General features: G+C 41.6%; 2 protein-coding genes across 2 annotated transcripts; one reads left to right on the top strand and one right to left on the bottom strand.

Moving 5' to 3' along the window:
* Nucleotides 1–5,173: 5,173 nt before the first annotated feature.
* ACTL6A (actin like 6A) lies at nucleotides 5,174–15,605 on the top strand. The gene is made up of 14 exons (XM_074153868.1): nucleotides 5,174–5,294; nucleotides 6,197–6,273; nucleotides 6,467–6,641; nucleotides 7,027–7,127; nucleotides 8,500–8,597; nucleotides 9,253–9,347; nucleotides 9,567–9,673; nucleotides 9,759–9,848; nucleotides 10,030–10,091; nucleotides 10,412–10,526; nucleotides 10,884–10,964; nucleotides 11,963–12,058; nucleotides 13,164–13,250; nucleotides 14,330–15,605. The coding sequence occupies exons 1-14, from the start codon at nucleotides 5,270–5,272 to the stop codon at nucleotides 14,408–14,410; spliced, it is 1,290 nt and encodes a 429-aa protein (XP_074009969.1). The 5' UTR covers nucleotides 5,174–5,269; the 3' UTR covers nucleotides 14,411–15,605.
* Nucleotides 15,606–16,781: 1,176 nt separating this feature from the next.
* MRPL47 (mitochondrial ribosomal protein L47) lies at nucleotides 16,782–22,512 on the bottom strand. The gene is made up of 7 exons (XM_074153869.1): nucleotides 22,408–22,512; nucleotides 21,685–21,830; nucleotides 21,080–21,140; nucleotides 20,477–20,573; nucleotides 19,128–19,258; nucleotides 17,581–17,676; nucleotides 16,782–17,130 (listed from the first exon to the last, which is right to left on the bottom strand). Exons 1-7 carry the CDS (start codon nucleotides 22,491–22,493, stop codon nucleotides 17,013–17,015), a joined length of 735 nt encoding a protein of 244 aa, XP_074009970.1. The 5' UTR covers nucleotides 22,494–22,512; the 3' UTR covers nucleotides 16,782–17,012.
* Between the last annotated feature and the right edge of the window lie 6 nt (nucleotides 22,513–22,518).

Here is a 22,518-nt window from a genome sequence, read left to right as displayed (position 1 = left end):
GTGCAATTGCATTGCTCTACATGCTCATTTTGGATGATAAACTACATACTTGTCATAGTAATGACCTGAATGAATTCAGGAAAAAAGAGACAATCTGTTTGCAAACATGCCCATCCAGCAAATACACTATTATTTCTCCTCACTGATGTACCATTTAATAATTAAGTTTATAACAATATTTTTTTGTGATACAATAATACATTAATCTAGAAAATCAGGCTGATACCTTGCTGTTTTTTTGAAACCCAGTATAAATAATGCTACTCTAGTTTGTATTCCAAACCCACCTACATTGATGATGATTGCCAATGTCTTTGCCCCCTGCTTTGCCTATGCCCAGTTCTGGTGGTAGAATAAATGTTGTACAGAATAGACGTGGAGACACCAAAACCTCTCCTTTACAGCAAGCATATCCAGATATCAAGTGAAAACAGCTTTCTATAGTAAAACAGGCCAAGATTCCGAGCCTAACAGGGTTCCAAAAAGGTAACATAGTAAGCGTCACAACGCCTATAAGATCATTGATTAGCACACCCCTACAGCTCTACTCCCAAGAACGCTTTATTTCACCCAATTAAGAATGCATATGCAGAAATAGGGACTCGGGGCTCTTCTCTCTCCAAGGAGCAGGTTAATCACCAGGATTAACTTTTATCCTTTAGGATTCCTTACCCCTGGCTGCACAGAGCCATGATTCTTAGCCGCACGGTATCACAGCTCAAAACTACTAGTGAGGAAACACAGCATCTTCCTTGAAAGCTGGGAATAGAAATTTGCACCTTGTCAGGCTGAAGACAGAGCATCTGACCAAGAAATGGGAGATCAGTGGGGCATGCTACCTGCTCGGCTATTACAGCCAAATTTCCATTCTAGCAGTGGGAAGCGCAGGGGATCAAAATGCCTCATTTAATGGTAAGGCTCAGCTGACACAAAGATCTTCTGTTTATCAGGCTAAGCTGGCTTCCCAGCTGTAAGTAGCTTTGTTTGTACAGATGAGAGGTACTGAGCCAGGTCAGGTTTGGCCCAGCTGCCAAGCTAATAAGCCCTGCAAGAATCCAAAGTGACTACAGACCAAGCACTAAGCCCGAAACAGTAAGTGCTGCCAGATCTGAGCCAAGCGAGACAGACATACACAAGAGGCTCATTTGAGAAGGGCAATACAGGCCCACTTAAGTTCTGGCCAGGGCTGGCTTAGCCCAGCAGACCTCTTACCTCAGAACCAGTTCCAGGCAAAGGTTGCCATATCACCTTCACGCTTAATCTGGCTCGGTGAATTCATACCCTGCCTGAGCTAAACAAGGACAGTGGCTGGGAATCCTCCAGTGTGGTTTCACAGGAACCACTTACAGTCAGAACAATAAAGCAGCACTAATATTACGTGGGTTTTTTCCCCATTCTCCAGTGTATCCTAGCCACTACTATTCCAGCCAGAGTCAGCTGGAATCTCAGCATGCATTCTCTGTACTGTTTTTTCCTTGTCCAAAAACTGGTCAGGCCATCTATTGGTGATGGAAAGTTGATTGTATATTAACAGCAAGCACCATCACCTCTTCCTTCAGTCATGTTCTAAAATGAGAGTGAGTCATGGATCTTTTACAAAAGGACTACGTTAAACACACCAGTTCATAAAGAAGATTCTGGGACATATATCCCGGTGACTGCCTTGCTGGAGTCACAGGCAGATTTCAGACATATCTCCTCTCCTCAGCATTTTCAACCGCTAAACCCAACTTCCTGTACAGTGGTTACACTTTCGCAAACCCGGTTTTAAGTTGTCCATCTTTAGTACATTTTATATGAAATGTAGCTCAATGCTTGGTAAGAACCTAAAGGGGAGGTGTGGCAATGTTGAGGCCCCTTAGTGAGGTTTAGTATTTAATTTGTGTTCTAGCTCTTTCTCTGCAGGAGGATGATAACATATTTATACTCACTGCATCCCTGTAAGGAAGGGAAGTATTAAAATTGAGAAAGTACCCAAGCACTTTAGCAAATAAAGTGGAAAGTTAAAAGGTCATACGAAGTTCTTGAGCGAACGAGTTTTAATGATAATTTTCCCTTTTTCATCTACAGATGCTTTTTTTAGTTCACATAAACATTTAAGACTTCTTCTGAAAATAAGAAAAATAAAAGCTTTAACACACATTTTGCAATCAAGAAACTAGAAGGAACACAGACGTTATGAATAACCCATTGTATATCTACACATACAACTCCTGCCAAGATACTATGGCAGTTTGTACCAATATGGGAACCTAGATAAAATACATTCATTGTTTCTATCTACTTTGAGTTTATAATCCTTGCTTCTGAGTAAACTAGGCAAAATACTTTAAAAAAACTCCAAAAGTATTTGGGTACGTTATGCACAGTGGTGGGCAAAACTCTAGATTTCACCTGCTCTTATGCAAATATAAGATAATGTGCAGGAATTCACTGAAATAATCCTAGATTTGTGTCTCTCTAAGCAAGGTTGCTGAAAAAAGATGCCCGGAGTCTATTTCTCTTGTGCATTGAACTTTGTAGGGTTATTACCCTGCTGCAGAACAAAGTCATTGTTTGTGTACACATTGTGTAAAATGTTATCACACCTCAGTGATGAGACGTTCTACACACTTTCCACTGATGTAAATACCTATAAAAGTGCAAGGCAGAGAAAAGTAAGACGTAGACAGTTGTCAGTCTAAATTTCCTTCCCCATATCCTCCAGGCTTCTTGAGGATTATATAAATTTGCTTTATTTCCTTATGCTTGTCAAATTCCGAGGCTTCTAGATACGGGTATGATTTCCAGTACACGTTACCTTGCAGTTCCTCCTCTCAGTCCCGATCAGCCGCTGGAGCAGCAGAGATGAGTCAGGCACAGGCAGGGCCCCTCTCCATGCCTCACACAGCCACAAGCCTCTTTACCCCGGCACACGTTTGCTGATGGCATCACTGGGAATTCCTCTGTGTTGAAGAAATAAGGAAGAAAAAACCAAAGCAGCACAATGCTGCGTTTGTTTCTGGCTTGCAGATCAATCCTAAGCAGCTCTCATGCAGAGAGCAGGATCTGGCTTAAAGTATCAATTATCAGTTATCAATACAATGAACCATTACTACACCAATAATGTAAGTACAAGCAGGAGCTAATAGAAGATTCTCTGGCATTGTAATTCCAAATTTTCTCAACTGCTTTTCCCATCTGCAATTAATTCCTCCTCCTCCAACAACTCTACCTTGAGTATTAGTGCCACATACTGGAAATCATGGTAACACGTTAACTTTAAAAGATCTCGTAATACAAAACTGAGGTGCACTGACTTTATGAGGTATAGTTAGTGAAACAGCAGTATTTATATTTACCTTCCTAATGCTAGCATCTACATTTTGTAGTTGTATTGTATTATAATGTATGCAAAAACTTCAAATTTCTTAATTACATGATAAAATTATGAAGTTTGCTCATTAAAGAAACTGAGAATCAAAATGTGTGTCAAATTAAATTCCGTGCCCTTAAGATAGTAAGTCCAATCACCTCCTGGTATTCTCATAATTGTGCTTAAAAAAACCCACCCAACTGGTTGTCCCTTACTGTTGGATTTTAATATTTTTCCTATGTTTTGATTCAGGATGAGACTTAATGGGGGACTGCCGGTCACCAGCCTAACATTAACGGCAGCACCTTGGGAGCTGCAGTCCAAACACACACATCTAGGCTGCTTTTCTCCTTCACTAGCACAAAGCTTGCTGGAATTTGTAATATTCTGTTCTATTCACAACAGCGTTACAAACTTCCTGAATAAAACTACTGGGTACACCAAATGTAAATTTCCTCTCTCTTCTCACCTCACTGATTAAATTAAGTGTAAATAAGGAGACACAATTGAAACTTAAGTCACAACTTAGAAAAAAAACGAAGCTTTGTTAGGAAGCTCTGAACTCTCTATCAAAATAAGACAAAGCAAGACCCATAGCAGTAATTTTTGTCTTACGGTGAAAATATACAAAACACTTTTTAATTATTTACAGTCCAATAATTAATTGCTATTAAGATCAATCATTACGCTATCTAATACTTTATAGGGAAATGTAAAGGTAATAAATCAAATGCCATTCTATTATGCTGACTAAATCTAATCATTTGGAGATCCTTACTGCAGTATTACAGAAATAAGCTACAGATCCTATGTGAATTTGAAAAGAACGTTCATGATTATACTAGGCCATACACAAAACTCCCCTGCACCTCAAAAAAAACCCCAAAACAGCTCATATAGGAATTCAACAAGGTGCACACCAGAAATTGCACTTTAAGCCAATTCCCTCATTCTCCAGTTAGAATTTTCTCTGATGCTAACCTCTGGTTATGCCTGAGGTCTCTTTCTTTTGTTTCCTTTAATTCCTACAACTTTATCGTTCCCCCTCTCTGGCTGAATAGCAAGTTTGGCCGAGAACTCTGACGCCAAATAAGGCGATCTGAAATCCTAATTACAAGCTCAATGGCTAAACGGGCAGCTGAGCTGGCAAATTAGAACTGCCAACCATCCAGCTCGCCTCAGGGATCAAGGGCTGAGGTGCAAAGGAGTGCCCCAAGCGAGAAAGGAACACCACAAGGCTAGGATACGAAGATATACTTTAAACACGTTTTATTCTCGGTGGAAGAGCCCAGAGGAGCAGTGACAGCAGCAGGGGAAAGGCTCAGGGAGGGCCCAGCTTCAGTAACCATAGCTCCATTCGACAGCAGCCCCTCTCCACTCACCCCACTCCTCCCTATTGCCTCAGGCGGCAGCAAGCCCACCCCACGAGTCCTCAGGACTCCCAAGCTTCCTTTCTCTACCTCAGCAGCCTTCCCCTTGACTCTCCCCACCTCATCCATCCATCCATCCATCCATCCATCCATCCATCCATCCATCCATCCATCCATCCATCCATCCATCCGCCCGCCCGCCCGCCCGCCCAGGCCCCTCCCGCCCACTCCTCACACCTCCCGCCTCGCCACTCTCCTCACACCGCCGCTCCCGCGCACTGCACCCGCGCCTGCTGGCCTGACCGCTTGCCCGCCCTCCGCTTCCTGCCTTGTGATTGGCTGTCCGCGGCATGGCCCCGCCTCCCTCCGGCTCCGATTGGCCCTTGTGCCGAGCGGCGGGCGCTGCTATTGGCGGCAAGGCGGCGGCCTGCAATGTTAGGCTGAGCGCCGGCGGCGAGAGGGGCGAAGGTGCTATTGTTGCCGGGTCGCCGAGAAGAGGAGCCGGCGGGCGGCGGGGCCGGGCAGAGCGGGCCCAGCGGCAGCCATGAGCGGCGGCGTGTACGGGGGAGGTGAGTCCTGCGCCGCCGCGCTTGCCCGTTCCCCTCCCCTGCCCCGCGACCGTTGAGCTCGGCCCCGTCCCGTGAGGCGGCGCGTGCGAGCTTCCCCCGGGTGCTTCCCGCCTCCCGCCGCTCCCTCAGGCCCTGGGCAACGGGGTGGGGGGGCTGCGGCCCGCCTCTGCCGAAGCCCTCCCGGTCCTTCCGCAGCATGCGTGAGGAAGAGGAGGCAGCAGGCCTTGTTTATATCCCTCTGGGCTCCCTCCGGAGACGGGCCAAGCCCCGGACGTGGGCTGAATTAGCGCCGCTCGGGTGCCGGCTGGCCCCGAAAGACCCCCCGCGCTGTGGAAAGCGGGGTGTCGTTCCCTGCCGGGGCCCTTCTGCCCACCCTGCGGTGAGGAGCGGAGTCCAGGTGCTTTGTCTCAGGCTTTGGTTCTGCTGGGGGTGCTCAGAGCCACCTCAGTGAGGACCGGGGGCCACAGGGGTGAGGTGTGCCAGCCCTCACTGACAGAATCGGCGTTTTCAGGCCCACCTTTCTAATTCTCATCACCCCCGGGAGGTCTGGGCTCACCTGGATTTGGGTGACTGTTAAGCCAGCGCTTTCTGAAAGTTTTGTCTTCTAATGTATTTAGATGCAACTGTGTTGTCCCTCTTCTGTTAGAATCCCCCCTTTACTTATGCTAAAGGAATGTTCTAAATTAAATTAAAGCCTATTAAATCCCAATTAAAGCCTATTTGCACTCTTCTAATAGCTCTCTGGTAACTGGAGTTCTGAACAGAATTTCTTCTTGCCTTGGAAAAGATGTTTTGACTTGCTTTTCTTCTTTTGCAAGCAAACCAGACGGGGGACAGGGAAAGTCAGGATTGTAGTAGAGCGTAATAACTGTTCACTATCCCTTTATTAACACTCTTTTCAGATGAAGTTGGGGCTCTTGTTTTTGACATCGGCTCGTACACGGTGAGAGCAGGCTATGCAGGCGAGGACTGTCCAAAGGTGAGAATCTGTGCCACTCAATGGAAATAAAACATGAATTTAAGCCTTGGATCTTGTGTGTTAGTTACGAGCTTTCAGAATATGCTGGGTTTTGTTCTGACTGTATTCTATAAGGAAAGCTCTGAATTTATGAGCGAAAAAAACACCCAAAACACTAATAGTTCTCATATACTCCTTACCTTTTGCCTTACAGGTTGATTTTCCAACAGCCATTGGTGTGGTGCTAGAAAGGGATAATGGCAGCACTCTCATGGAGATAGATGGTGACAAAGGCAAACAAGGGGGCCCGACTTACTACATAGACACCAATGCCCTGAGAGTTCCAAGGGAGAATATGGAGGCCATTTCACCTTTAAAAAATGGAATGAGTATGGTGCTCTGTCTTTTTTTCTACCTGTTTTTAGAATAGCATTGGTGGGCCACAAAAAGTCATAGCTTTCATGTAAACAGATGGGGGGTGTGTGTGGTAACAGGAGCCGTAAGAACAGATACGTGATTTACAAATTGCATGAAGTATAGTTGGTTTACGGAGTTAGTAGACTTTCAGCATAATTCTTGAAATGTAATGATTGTGATGCTTACAGAGAAGAGAACTCTACAAAGCTATTAAGGGAGTTGTGTGTCAGCCGAGGACAGCTTTTTGACTAAGGAGCTCTATGCAATAAAAAAAAAATCATTGGAAAACCTTTATGTATTTATGAAATGGAACAAAACTTAGAAGTAACTCCTCTGCTCGCTTCGATGTTGTTACAGTTGAAGACTGGGATAGTTTCCAGGCAATTTTGGATCACACTTACAAGATGCATATTAAATCTGAAGCAAGTTTGCATCCTGTCCTTATGTCTGAAGCACCGGTGAGTAAAAGCAGCTTTCCATTTTGAAAACTCTTAACTGTATCTTCTTGCTGACTCTACAGACATTGGTCTTGGGCAAGTCTGACATTGGCTTGTAGGTTACGAGTGTTAAGACTTAGCTACAGAAATAATAATTTTGAAATACTTTGCCAAGTTCTGGAAAGTAATCTGTTTAAGAAACACGTCTAAAAAAGAGAACAATTTGAAATAGTTCACGTGAGTTGTATTAGAAATTACTTACAATGTACTGTTGCTTTTCACTTAACAAAAAGAAGTCAAAATTAAAGAAAAAAAATAAGTCTCACTTTACTGCCTAGAATAAAAGCAAAAGATATTTGGATGTCTTCATATGTATTAAAATACACCTAATGTCATTGAAAATCTGTCGCTTCGTTCAGCCTTGCAACTAATATTACATGAGAGAATAATTTTTATCATGGAGAAGTTTTAGGTTTTCTGTCTTCGTTTTTGTAAATGGCCCTGTAAGGTAACTGAAGTGGGCAAATACAAATTTCTGGGATAACACGTGGACAAGGTTTCTGTTATTTAATAGTGCTCAGCATTCGAAGGGCGGATCTTAAAGTCAGAATACAAAAGGTAGCTATGCCAATATGCCATACAGAAGTTATTCCTATCTTTAACAAAATCTTATGAGAAGAATTTTTATTATTCCCTTGCATTGAATTGTAGCTTGTGGAATATGGATGAATTTGCAATGGTTCTTTCATGTTTGATGACTCGGTGGGTGTCTGTTCTGAATAGAGGTTCCCATTAGCATTCTCCTTGCAGAACTAATCTTACTTTTAACGTATTGGCTTGGAAAAAACTTGCCGTTTTCAGTAATATGTAGAATAATTGATATATATCCTGGCTTAATTGCAAGTGTAGTAGAACTGTAGGAAGATACCTTGGAAACAGGAAAATCTGGATTTATTTTTCTTTCAACTGGGCAAGTTATTTCATGTATCTTTCCCCTTGTAAAATGGGCATGTTACTTGTTTTAGAAAGTTTTTGGAGAGACAGATACTGGGAGAGCTGTAGAAGTGTAAAGAAATCTTTGTCGTAACAGTAAAAGTATGTATCACTTTTGCCCTTGATTTTCAGAAGTCTTTTTGTATATTTAAGTCAATATTACTTTAATTTTGTGTGATAGATAAGCATTAATGTATTTTAGTAGAATTGGAATAAAAAGTTTCTAAAGAAGTAAATTAGTAGAAATCTGTGTATAAAATTTTGATACGGTGGCTATAATAATTCTAATTACTTCTTTATTAGGCTAGCATTCTTTTAGTGTGCTCTGATGATCCTCAGGATAAACATTTCTTGCTTTTGGTCATTTATTTGTGGTTTGGTTTATTTTTTTTTCTTCTAGTGGAATACTAGAGCAAAGCGTGAAAAACTGACTGAATTGATGTTTGAACACTACAACATCCCTGCTTTTTTCTTGTGTAAAACCGCCGTCCTGACAGCGTATCCTTTGGAATGTTTCACTGCTCTCCCTGGAAATGACAGTAAACTTATTCTAGGCAATTCCTACTATAACAGCATGTCTAACTTCTTTTAAATTAATTTTTCTATAAACATCAAAGGAGGAAGTAAACAAATTCTGTTTCTGAGCTTTAGAGCTCAGTTTTGAAGTTCTCCCAATCTGTTTTCCTTGAAGGCAATGTCTCTTATTTTATATTTTTTTCCCCCCGTTGTATACCATGGGTAAGATTACAGACCTGAAATGGTGTTTGTCCTGACTGCTAAATACAGTAATTAGAGCTTGAAGTTCCCGTAGCCTTAAGATGAACATTTGTAATTATTTTAAACTAATAATATGTTTCACCTTCAGAGTCTAAATGAATTGGATATACTTAGAGCTTGCTGCGTAGTATTGACTTGAAGTCTCGCCTTCGTACGTCCAAAGCTTAAGGTAGTTCACAGACAGAATTTAAAAATCATTCTCTCTATGAGGTGGTCACTTCATAGAAAGAAGATTTGACTGGAAAACAGCAAATCCTTTTGTAAAGCTGATGAAAAACACATCAGGGGTCTTCAGTCCTTGTTATCCTTTTAATTGCATGGCAGTATTATTTCCTATGGTGAAAATAACAATATTGTCCTTAATCATTTTTGTTAGTTTTGCTAACGGGAGATCTACAGGTCTCATTTTAGATAGCGGAGCAACGCATACCACTGCTATTCCAGTGCACGATGGATATGTACTTCAGCAAGGTAAAAACTTGCGTGGATAACGGCATTGTGGTATCAAGGTCAAGTTAGTTTTCTTCCTGCTTTTACACAGATTTAAAAACAACAAAACTCTATTCCCTTAAATATGGGAAAAAAAACCCTAATGGTGTTCACTGACAAATAGTTTATTGGGAGAGTTTATTTGCAATTTTTTTCTCTATTACTTGTGTTTTTCTCTATTACTTTTTTGTTGTCTTTTAGGTATTGTAAAATCACCACTTGCAGGAGACTTTATTACTATGCAGTGTCGGGAATTGTTTCAGGAAATGAACATAGAGATAATTCCTCCATATATGATTGCTTCAAAGGTGGGAAAATAACGTTACTTATTAAGTGCTTGCTTGGGGAGAGGCTTAAATGGTTAACTGATGGTCATGTTTCCCGCAATCTCAGGAGGCGGTTCGTGAGGGGTCACCAGCAAATTGGAAGAGAAAAGAGAAGTTACCTCAGGTCACTAGGTCTTGGCACAACTACATGTGTAATGTAAGTGGGTTGTTTCTCCCACCCTCAAACTCCCCTAGGCATCCCATAAAGAGGTTTTGTTTGCAAGTATATCAGGTTTTCCTCTTGAAAAACTAGAAAATCTTAAAGTCAGTATCAATTCTATAAATTCTATCACCTGAAGACTGAAATTCCTATAACCGTGTTATTCTTAACTCCGTAGTGTGTCATTCAGGACTTCCAAGCTTCTGTCCTCCAAGTATCGGATTCAACCTATGATGAACAGTACGTCACTGTCTTTTTCTTATTGTAAAATCAATTATTGGTTGTGCATGGGGTGCTTAGCCTGTTACTGCTGTTGGCTGAGTTTATTAGAGAAGTTTTTAGATTAAATCTGTTTATTTCTGAAAGTAGAAATACAGTCTACCTCCAGGTGATAGACTTTTGTTAATATTTATTATGATCTCGTGCCTCTTGGAATTAAATATAAAACTAAAGCATATCAATCACAATATTCCAGTTGAAGTTTTGGTTTATAATGCCACTTAGCTTAACATCCTGTTTACATTGCACTTTAATATGTGACTCTCTGACAAATGCTCCAGGGTGGCAGCGCAGATGCCAACAGTTCATTACGAGTTTCCCAACGGTTATAACTGTGACTTCGGTGCTGAGCGTCTAAAAATTCCTGAGGGATTGTTTGACCCTTCTAATGTAAAGGTAAAATAACTGTGATGTGCAGTAATTGGAAGGCTTTAAGTTACTAGATTATCCCATGCCTTCCTTTTGCATGACGTTCTTAATTTCATGATTTGTATGTGTGTATTTACACCGCGTGGTTCTCTTGGGGGTACAGTTTCCCTTTGTTTTAGGGCTGGGGGAGCAAAGGACAAAATGTAGTTCAAACTGGGTGATGACGACCTGAATGGGAAAATAGGGTTTGGGTTTTCTTTTTTCCTTCCCTAAAAAATGCTTAGCTCCCTCTCTAGTAATATTTGTAAACTCAATTCATTCAGGGCTTCTCTGTGCCTTGCTCTTTTGAAGTGATGATATGTAGATTACTAATTTTAATTCTAGGGTTTATCTGGTAACACGATGTTGGGTGTGAGCCACGTTGTCACAACAAGCGTTGGAATGTGTGATATAGACATCAGGCCGGTAAGTGTTAGTCAGACGTGTTTTATTTTAAGGCATAGATATTTTTGTCCTGATGGGATTTTTTTGGGGGGGACCAGAACACTGTCGATGAAGAAATGTGGATTTCCTTGGATGATGATAAACACATTAGAATAATTCTCTGAATATTACGTATTTGTATATAGGAGCATGTAGAATTACTGTTTTGTCTTACAAAATGCTAAATCAGGATCTTTTAATCAGTGTTTCTACCCATAAATAAGCAGCTAGTGTCCAGATTTTGTGGCTGGCACTGCATAATGTGCATTGGATTGGCTTAAGATGAGCATTTTATTTTCATAAGTTTGAGCGTTATCTTCAGATTTTTGGGTGTGACAGATATACCAAAATTCCATATGATTGGTTATGTCTAGAAAGTAGAGAGTAGAAGGAAGAAAAGAGGTTTTAAAGGAAAACTTCCTTTTTAAAACTATGTTCTAGCTTTCTCAGGTGTCAATTTGAAAATAGTCGAGTTTGATACGAACTGCCCGGGGGTTGTTTGAAATATTTTTATTTATTTTTTTTTCCTCTTTGCTGGCATATCAGGCTGGCTGAGCAGAGCCAGGCTGTGTGTTGTGTTCACCAACTGCAGCATTAGTGAGACTGAGGACTGCTGCAGTGCTCCAGGGTGTTCCTTTGTGGTTGGAACACCCATCTGTAAGGAAACCGACAGTTCGGATACAGGAGGTATCTGTAGGTGTAGGGTTCTCTACAGTAGAAAATACTCTGTGAAATCATTTAGAGCCATTAATTGCATAGTTTCTGTCTTCCTTGGATAGTTTAATATTAAGCTGTCTTCAAATATCTTTCAAGTGATTAAAAAAAATAATTTGATTGGGAGAGGCAATACTGTTGGCATCAAGTATTATTGCTGTTGATTGATTATATGTGCTTGAGTGCCATTGCTCTGTATTCTGTGGAAGAGTTGATTTCAGAATGATTTCAGAGTTAATATTGTAGGTCACTTACTCTCTTTCTAGGGCCTCTATGGCAGCGTGATTGTAGCAGGAGGAAACACTCTAATCCAGAGTTTCACAGACAGATTGAACAGAGAGCTGTCTCAGAAAACTCCACCGGTAAAACAACTCTTTTAATTGCTGCATTGAGTTACTTATCATTTTGCTTTTCTGCCATATAAATACATGAGCATGTTTCATAGCGTTGGCTCTGTTAGAAATCTCTTCAGCTGCTGGGTTCCTCTGGGGAAAGAAATCTCTTCCTTCTCCAAAGAAAAGAAAGAAGTCTTGAAAAGTTGTTGTATGAAATGAATTCCAGCAGTTACAATACAACTGCTTCCTTCGTGTTTGACTTCTTCGTTCCTGCTTTCAGATTGTGATCTTGAGTTCTGTAGCTGTCCCTAAGCAACAGTCACTATTTCCCTTGGTGGCCTCTGCTGAAGTGCCGCTGACTAATTTGAGGCACATTCAGTCATTCTGCCCGAGGTCTTGTCAATTCCTCACGGGACTTGTTCTTTCTGGATTCTGCAGACAGCTGAACTTACTCGTAGATAAAACCTGGTCATTTAACATACTTGTATTTTTTTTTTTGATCACTTTATGTCAAAGAAAGTATTAATACCTTGTTCTTGAGAGCACATAGAGCTTATGATATTTCTTGAATATTCATATTCATGAAAAAAGTTCTACGTGTAGCAACTCTGAAATCATGAATGTTACGAGAAACAGGTAGTTACTCACTGCTGCTTATAACAGCTGGGAAAGAACCCACTGAAATTCAAAGATTTTTACTGCTACAATGCATTTTGAAAGCAAAAGGAATGAATGGGTCTGAAAAGGACTAGATGGATGAAGTTCAGCAACGTTAGACATGTTAGTTCCAGAGCACATTTTCAGTAGCCAAGTGTAGGAGGTGACGATACATATTGTATAGCGTACGTATACTGTATTACTGCTCTCTACCTGCCCTATTTCTAGCCTTAAGCATTTACTGCTGCTCTCTGTTGGGAGACAAGATAAAAGCCACGTGGGCTCTGTTCTGCTGTGGCTATTCTTCAATTCTAAGCACAGGGCAGATGAGCATTATTACAAGTTTAATAAAATTGACCCTTTTCACCTGCATGTTGGTATATACACCCAGTTCCTTGCGCTGTCCTTCTCTTGTCCCTAAAGGTCACCCGCCTACAATTTCTCTGTTCTTTTGTTTTACCTCTCTTCCGTTCAGAGCATGCGCCTGAAGTTGATAGCAAACAACACAACGGTGGAGCGGAGGTTCAGCTCGTGGATTGGTGGCTCAATTTTGGCTTCTTTGGTGAGTAAACCCATGTTACTATGTTGCTACGCTAAGCAGCTCTGTCACCCAAAAATTTAGTGCTATATGAGTGTGTGTCGCAGTGTTTGTGCTACCATAGCAATTGTAATCTTTTCCATCCTCGTGGTAAGGTGGAGAGAATATATTTAAAAAATAAGACAACTTGAGTACTTTGATTCAAAAAAATAACTTGCCTTATTTAATAACTTGCCTCCTGGGGAGGAATAACCCCCTGCACCAGGACAGGTTGGGGGCTGACCTGCTGGAGAGCAGCTCTGAGGAAAGACCTGGGAGTCCTGGTGGACAACAGGATGCCCATGAGCCAGCAATGTGCCCTTGTGGCCAAGAAGGCCAATGGCATCCTGGGGTGCATCAGGAAGAGTGTGACCAGCAGGTTGGAGGCAGGTCATCCTCCCCCTCTGCTCTGGGGAGGCCCCATCTGGAGCACTGGGTCCAGTTCTGGGCTCCCCAGTTCAAGGACAGGGAGCTGTTGGAGAGGGTACAGCAGAAGACCACAAAGATGATGAGGGGCCTCGAGCATCTCTTATAAGGAAAGGCTGAGGGACTTGGGTCGCTTTCGTCTGGAGAAGACTGCGGGGGGCGGATCTGGTCAACGCCTATAAATACTTAAAGGGTGGGTGTCAGGAGGATGGGGCCAGTTTTTTTCAGTGGTGCCCAGTGACAGGAGAAGAGGAAATGGGCACAAACTTGAACATAAGAAGTTCCATCTAAACATGAGTAGGAACTTCTTCACGTTGAGGGTGGCAGAGCCCTGGAAGAGGCTGCCCGGAGAGGCGGTGGAGTCTCCTTCTCTGGAGACATTCCAAACCCCACCTGGACACGTTCCTGTGCAACCTGCTGTGGGTGGACCTGCTTTGGGCAGGGGTGGTTGAACTGGATGATCTCCAGAGGTCCCTTCCAACCCCATGTCGTTCTGTGATTCTGTTATGTAAAGACTGGTTTGTTTTCCCCTCGTACTAAAAGCTAATCGTCTTTCACTTAACCTTCATTTGTTTTCTGATTTATTTTTTTTATTGTGTGTTTTGTTGTTTGTTTTTTGTTTTTTTTTTTTTTTGTAGGGTACTTTCCAACAGATGTGGATTTCTAAACAAGAATACGAAGAAGGAGGGAAACAGTGTGTAGAAAGAAAATGTCCTTAGACCTCTGACTGTGCCGACGGCTGCCTGCTCAGTGCTCCTTCTGTTTCATAGCTTTAGCAGACTCAGGAATGGGATGGACTCTCTTTTTTGTAGAAAGTTTATATGGGATTTTTTGTGTAATTCAAGTTCCATTTTAACAAACCTTAGAAATTTTGAGAGACCTAATTGGTACTATCATAGAAAAAGGCTGTTTACATCCCTTGTAAAGCAATAATTCATGTAACAAGCATTTTATAATTTTGTATAAATGTCTATTTTTCTCTAGTATCTTTTCCTGGGAACAGCTTTACAATTTAGCAAATAGCTAGAGGCATAACCTTGCAAATGCCCGTGCGAGTTTATTAAAAAATCTCTCCTCTACTTCCATATATTAGTCTTCCTTGCTGGTACTTTGGCCTTAAATCGCTCTTATTTCTCTCTTAAAAAATAAAATTTGGTCTTTTATATTTGAGCAATTTTGTGAGTACTTGAAGAGAAAGTTACCCTTCTGTTTTAAAAATGGAAAGTTTGTATTTAGTAATTACTATAAAGTGACTGAGTTTGGTGTAACTCTCACTCTCTGGTGAAAGTGTTACATTCCGTGTAGTGAATGTTCTGCGAAGCACTGGTTTGCTTATTTCCCGCTCTGGAGCAATTTCATTTCCATAAAGCGTTTCAGTGCTTTCCACCTGATCTCTAAGAATGTATTTAATGCCTTTGTGATGTAGGTGAGAAGCAAAACTTGTTCGAGCCAGGGCAGCTGAGGCGAAGAATGGTCTCTCCGGGAGGAGGAGCGTAGTCCTAGAAGAGCTCAGGATGTGGTTTGGCATTTTCCAGGGAGCTGGAGCTCGAGGGGACAGTCACCATGTGTTTATGGCTGGTTGGGTCCCTTGGCCAACTCACCACAGGGTCAGTAAGTGCCTGCGTTTGGCGCGGGGAGCACGCTCAGGGGAAGGAGGAGGAGAAGCTGTCGAGGTGCAGCTCTGTGTTGCTGTTAAGCTTCACTTTCCAACTGTGTGATATTCTCTACTGGGACACAACAAAGTTTTGCTCCTTAAAAGCCGTGGAAAACCAAATAGCATTTAACTGATTAAAAAAAAACCCCAAGTTTGAACAATACTGCTATATTTTTCGCATCCTAAGATCTTGTGGGTAAATAATGATGAGGCCTCTAGTTGGAAGAGTTTCACATTACCTCCTAATAAAGTAATTTATCAAAACAGCCTGGTTTTGTCCTATCATGAAAAGCATTAGTTTGCTCTTGAGACAAAGTTGCTTGCTCTACACTTTTCTAGTTATAGACTTCCTAGATTTTCAATTTTTACTGGTAAACCGCTTTTCTCTCACAAAATGAGGCAAACTTAAGTCAGCTACAACAGGTGATGTAAGTCACCAGCGGGAAGAAAGAGACTTTAATTTGCATTCATGTAGAGTGTGGAACCTCAACTGAACTTGTATCTTAGCTCTCCTCAATAATGGTCTATGAAGTTAGTATGGCATCAGTGAAGTACTAATGTTGTCCAGGCAGCTTGTAGCTCTAAGTGAAGATATAAAGTAGGCTTTTCTGCTTTTTCTTTTGGTTGGGACTAAGTGTTTTAAGCTTTCCTTCTGTGTCGTGTGCTTAGGTTTCATTATGGCTCATCAGCTTTTATCTTCCGTGTATCTTAAAAGAACTGCAGTACGATGGTAGTAGCTGTGAGTGTTGCAGCACCATATGGAGAGCGAAAGACTTTCTGGGGTTTTCTCACCACTGTAAAGAGTTTCTGTGTAAGAAGTGGGTATTTTGTGTTCTGCAGAGGAGTAACTGAAGGTCAAGATGATGGAGATAGATACGCCTGTCTCCTCAGTTTTGGTTCCCTTGGAGTTTCCAGTGGTTTATCAGATTATATTGTAGCACATTTACTTCCTGAAAGACTAGTATTTGTGATTTGATTCTTAGTTTCTACACAACCTCATGTGAAGGTTAAAAGCTTTCATGGGGTAGGTGTTTGCTGCTACTGCTCTCAGTTGTTGTTACCTTTCTACTTCAAATTGTTTCTACTTCAAATACTTGGCACTGCAAAAAAGCATTGCACAAAGTTTCAATTTTATATCTAGAAATTTAGGTATAAAGACTGCATTGTTAAAAGTTCACACGCTAAATATTTCACACTTTCTAACAAACCTGACTTAAAGCAGGGAAGAAGTTCCTTGTAGGAGACCAAAGAGCATATTTTCCCATGCTTTTATGCAGAAAGCACACGTAACTTGGGTGACGATCAGGCTCTCATCTTTCTGTCTGGTTTTAATGCGTATTTGTTAAACTAAACCAGGTAAATATTATCCCTACACTTAATTCTTTCATCTGGCACTCGCTGCTTGTCACTGTTAATGATGTACATCTCACATTTATAATAGCTGGTTAATGCATCATTTTTCAAATGTTTCTAGAAACAGGATTAATTTGAGTTATGCACCAAAACTGCTTTTGTAATTCCAGACCATAAATTTAATTTAGGTCAAATGCAGGATTAAAAAAAAAGAAAAAGAAAAAAAGATGGAGGCTTTCAGGAACGCTCAGTGGAGTTGTTTGCTGCTTTTAGAACTTGTTTCGTGTTCCGGTCACAAAGGTATTTCCAGCGCGTTACTGGCTCTGAGATTTTACAGCAAGGTGAGGGAACTTCCTTTCCAAGACCTTCCGCCTCGTCCTCTCCAGGTTTTGCCTTCTTGCTCTTCTACGTAATGATTTTTCAAGCCTGAGCCTGAAATAAAGAAGTCAGTGTGGTTAATTTCTAGAGAGCTTGTAACAGCCTTAATGAGCTCACCCCCGTAGTCAAACAGAGGCTCCCACTGATTAATAACCTGAGTATTAATTTGCTTTCAATATGCAAAAATGTCTGCAAAGCAAATTAGATTTTTTTTTTTTTCTTCTGCTTTTGAGCTCTACAGAAATGCAGCCTCTGGGAGGATCTCAGGTAGGCTGCACCTAAAGCTACTTTTACAGTGCAACTTCACAGATAACCAAATCTCTTCATAACTAAGATGGGAAGAGCAAAAAAAAAAGAGAGAGAGCAAGCTGTAGCTAAAAAGTCATGTTTTTGTCCTACTAGCTGTAAAAACAAGATTACTACTATTTTTGCCCTGCAAAGTGGAATGAGGAGGACTGAGGAACAGATCAGAAAGTAACTTTCAACGTCAAAAAACTTTTTTACCTGATGAAGTGATTCACGTGAGGTAAGTAATAGAATTTCCTCTTTTTGTATTTTTTGTTCAAGTACCACGGTATTGGCCATTCCTTGTAACTGTACCTGTTTGAAGACAAAAAAAAATGTACCTTCTATAATTCCTTTTCTCTGTCTTCATTCTTGGATTCTACCAGTTACACCTGGTTACAGCAGGGCGATAAAGTGGTCTGATGGGTAGATTGCAGAATTTGGGTATTTACTTTCAGCTCTCTTGCTTGGTTTGTAACTACACCTCGTCGCCCCAGGTCTTCATGTAGAAACTGGTCTTGCTTTAACAACTGTAGATGTTTGAAGGGAGGGCCCAGTATAGATAAAGATTCTTTAGAGTTATGTTTTAAAGTTACTCCTTTGTAAGAAAACTTTCAAAAGCTGATTTGAACAAACTGTGTGTAAAGAGAGCTTTGTTTCTACTACAATTTTCTTTTAAATGCCAGTGTTGGAGTGTCATGTCAAGTGCAAATCAGCCTCAACGTAAATATAGACTCTATAGAGTCCCTCTAAATATAGACTTTATTATTTGTGTTTGGGGTTTCTGGTGCATAGGAGCTGCACGGATGGCTCGTGCAGATTGACCTACAGACTCCAGCGCACCCAGACTGTGTCAGACCTACTGCTACGCGTGTGGCAGAGTTTCTGCATGTGCTTACAGACCATCTCGTGTCATCTGCCCCCTTTTCCCCTGCTTAAACTGGGGGGGACTGGACTTCCAAATGCGTGGGCAAACCCTTCTTTGGGGCCAGGGTTTCCATGCAGAAAGAGGTGTGAGGAAGCCTTACCCTAAAGATGTAAATCTAGTGGTTGGTGCATTTTGTACTCTGCTGATTAATATTTAATGGGTAAACAAAAGCATAACAACTGAAAAATCACCAGTATAATAGTGTGGTCACCTTCTGTTATCTGCACTGTTACTGCAGAGCTGAATGCTGTAATTAGTGCTTTAAATGCCGGTACGATGAGGGTAAAATACTGGTTAATGAAATAGCAGGTCCTGCCAGAGCCTTCAGCGTCATCGTCTGAAATTACAGACTATTGAAAGTATCCAGACAATAAACCATTCTAAAGGTAGAAGTTTCTAAGTTAAATAAGACCAAGCAGGGAATTCCAAGGTGTGTTTAGGTGGTCTCACGCAGTGATTTGGGTGGTTGTCCCCCAGTATGTGGGTTTTGCATAACTAGAGAAATTGGGACGGTTCAACTTGAACTGCAGTCCCTAGTTCATTCATGTGTTACTGAACAGCTACAGTAACAGACATCCCCCTCCTGCAGAAACCATATTAGTTACACAGAACTAATTTTCTTATAATTACTGGCCGAGTTTGCCACTAATTATTTAGCAACAATTATAACCACATTAAAAAACACAAAACTAAAACAAAAAAACTCAAGAAGAACCTTAACGCTGACCAGAAAACATTTCGTTCTATACATCCTTTCTTGATTAGATAAGGATTTTCTGATAAAAAGAGATCGCATGAAAAATTCACACGTATGAAACAAAAAACTCCTTTTCCATACCAGTAGGTGCGTCCTAAGAAGTCGTGTCTCCACTCGCCAGGTACTGGTTTCTCATGGCCGGTTTGCAAAAGCCTCAAAGCAATTTCTCTTTCTCTGACAACCAAGTCTATATTTTTCATAGATTTTGCTACCTGGAAATAGGAAATAATTTCAGGATGGGCCAAAAAAAACCAATGCTGACAATTCAAATGATATTTAAAGTGCGGTCACAGCCTCAGCGATGCCTGTTGGCCGCTGAAGAGGCTGCCTTGACCTAAGTATGACACTTGAGTTGAAGGTTTTTAGTAACACACATCACACGTGGCAACATATTTAACGCTCTGGGAAGCTGCTAGAGCTAATTTTAATAAGCAGATTGTTGTATTTTGTCTCAGTGTGATCACAGTATTTCACTAGTCCTTGATTCTACTTTTCTTGTGCTTCAGCCAAAGCCGAACAGGCTACTAGTAAGATTTGACTTTTTGAAGTGCTGAGACCACGCGCTTCAGTTCGCTCCCAAAACCAGTCCTTCCGTGATTCGTAGTTGCTGAATACAGAAGTGTAGGTGGGACTAAGAAAATACTGTTCAGTAATCATGAAGAAGTGAAAATAAATCAAAAAAATAAACCAAATAAATCCACATCTGACACAGTGCAGAGATGGTAATATCGTTGCAGATCTACGTGATGGCAAATAACAGTTCAATGATTAATGATACAAAGAAATTCAGGGGAACAGTGTAAAGGTCAGACTCTTCCCAAATTCACTGGATAAATAGGGGCTATTTTTACAAAACCTTTTTTATATATAAAATACATTTCCATAGGGGCTTTTTATACAAAAATCAATCCCAGCTGGATTATTTAGCTGGCCAGTGACGGTGTAAATTTCCATCTGTGAGACATAAGCATAGAGATGGCAGCTGATTTATAAGTAAATGAAGTTTTCAATGATACTGAGGAAAGAATTTAATAAATTAGTGGCAGAATCGCAACGATGCAAAAGAAGTAGGGGATGACAAAAATGAGGACAGCAAAGAACTAAAAGACACAAGTTCGGAGAAGACGGTATCAGGCAAGAAGCTGGCAACGGTTAAGAGATTAAAATAAAAAGTTTGTGAAGGGTTTGGCAGGAAGTTTCTAGAAATCCTCTAGTGCAGTGCCAGAGCATGAAAATGGCAAAATATTTCTTAGTATTATATAGCAGGTGGAGAGGCCTTTCCCACTATATTGCTTGAGCGCAGAGTTCGTGCTTATACTAAAATCAGGGAAACAATTTTAAAAATGGTCTTTAACGAGTTTACAAACACTTCACCTTTCACTCAGCAATTTCACTTGGAGTTATATTTTTAGCTAGTACGAAAAAGTTACCTTTTCTAATCGTTCTGGACTTGGCATAGGCTTGAGCTGGCGTTTTGATTCTTGCTCTAAAGTTAACAGCATGTTTTTTTCCTTCAGTAGGACATACCTAGATCAGAAAGCACAGGACTTCAGAAATAACTTCTGGATGCGTTGGCAATTATTCACTCGCTCCCCTGCTGGATAGAGAGAGTGCAGTTGTCCAACCTATAATCCTGTATCCTATACCTGCCAGCTTCATATAAAAAAACAAAAATACTGAAAAATAGTGGAGAAAGGCCAGCAGGGGGGAGCTGCTGTTTCTTGGTTGTTAAGCTCATTAGCCACGTTTTAATAAAGCGGGCAGAGCTGCTTGGAAAGAATCATAGAATCACAGAATGGGTTGGGTTGGAAGGGACCTTAAAGATCATCCAGTTCCAACCCCCTGCCCTGGGCAGGGACACCTCCCACCAGACCAGGTTGCTCCAAGCCCCATCCAGCCTGGCCTTGAACCCCTCCAGGGATGGGGCAGCCACAGCTTCTCTGGGCAACCTGGGCCAGGGTCTCACCACCCTCACAGCAAAGAAGTTCTTCTTTAAAGAAAGAAGAGAAGCTGCTTCACTAACACTTACTTACCAAAGTTTGTGCAAGTCTTCACTGCTCTTGCCCCTTAGCTGCTTTATATTCCATGCATCCCCTGTAAGAAAAACAAGAAATATCAATTTAATAGGACAAAATTCTCTTATTCTGAAAAAAAAAAAAACATTAGCAGGCTCAGCTGACTCAACAGAGCAAGGATCACTTAAAAAAAATACCACCTCTTGAAAAACTATCCTTGTAGATATTCAGCTTTGCTTTAAATATACAAATAGATTAAAAAGGCAGTGACATAAAGTGTTTGTGTTTGTAAAAAGCTGAACGCAGAGAAAGCTGTAAGATGAATCTTTACATTGCAATATTAGCCTTCCGTGGTCCTGTGTATTTCATCAAGGAACATCTCTTCTGTGGAACACTCTCAAGAGTGAGGCAGAGGATTTACAGCAAAGTATTTTGCTGCATAATAGCTATTCGCTTTCTTAAGCACAGAAAAAAATAAAATTCACAGACATAAAAAGCACAAGTACATGTACGTACGTATAAAAATAAAAGTTTTATGTAGCTATGAATACTTTCTCTAGTGGAAAACAGTAGGGCAGGTTTCAGCCCAAAAATCACTGTCAGAAATGCTAAATAAAACTCACCGGACTTTACTGTTTTTTCTCCCCAGTTTCTCGGATCATCAAAAAACTCCTCCAGACCTTTCCGAGGCAGAGTAGTGTGCACAAACCTCAGCTGGCGGAGGGGCTCAGCTTTTGCTAGGTTCTTGGGGAGCAGGTTCTGAGTCAATCTGCATAAAAATTAACGGGGAAATCAGATTTGAGAGGAAAACTAACATTTGGCTAAAGGAGAGTGTTTCTTGTGTTCATAAAGGCAGCTAAAGGTCCCGCAGGTGAATACCATGGTCTAGGGGCTAAAGATGCGAGTTGAGCTCTTCATAAAATGTCACTTAATAAAAACGTCACAGTGTTGCTTCCCCCTCTACCCTCTGTTTATCGTTTATCCATGATCAGAGATAAATAAGTTTGAAAATTAAAAGAAAGAGTAAGTTTGAGCTACGCTGTACACAAATGTCCTCCTACACTGACTTTAACTAAACGACAAAAGCTATAAACACGGAATAAACACGAAAACCCTCGCGCCGCAGCATGACGACTGCGGAGCAGCGATGGGCAGAGGGAACCGCTTCACACCGCCTCTCCGCGGCCCCTCACAGCACCCACCGCCCCGCGGCCCGGCCCGCCGGGACGGACACCGGCCGACGCGGGGGCAAGGCCGCTACAGGCGGCTCTCCTCCCCCCGGGAACCCGCTACGGCCCGCAACGCGCCGGTTTCCGAGCCCCGGCCTCTCCCGCCCCGGTGCTCACCCGGGGAGACCGGCCGCCGCCGAGCCCAGCCGCAGGGCGCCCGCGAGGCGCCGGCACAGGGCGGCCATCCCCACGGCGGCCGCCATTGCCCCCGGCCGCCCTTCCCACAAT

This window comes from Numenius arquata, chromosome 9 (assembly GCF_964106895.1).
Source record: "Numenius arquata chromosome 9, bNumArq3.hap1.1, whole genome shotgun sequence".
Taxonomy (NCBI): Eukaryota; Metazoa; Chordata; class Aves; order Charadriiformes; family Scolopacidae; genus Numenius; species Numenius arquata.
The sequence above is the reverse complement of the archived record's forward strand: the minus strand, read 5'-3'. Positions and strand labels throughout refer to the sequence as shown.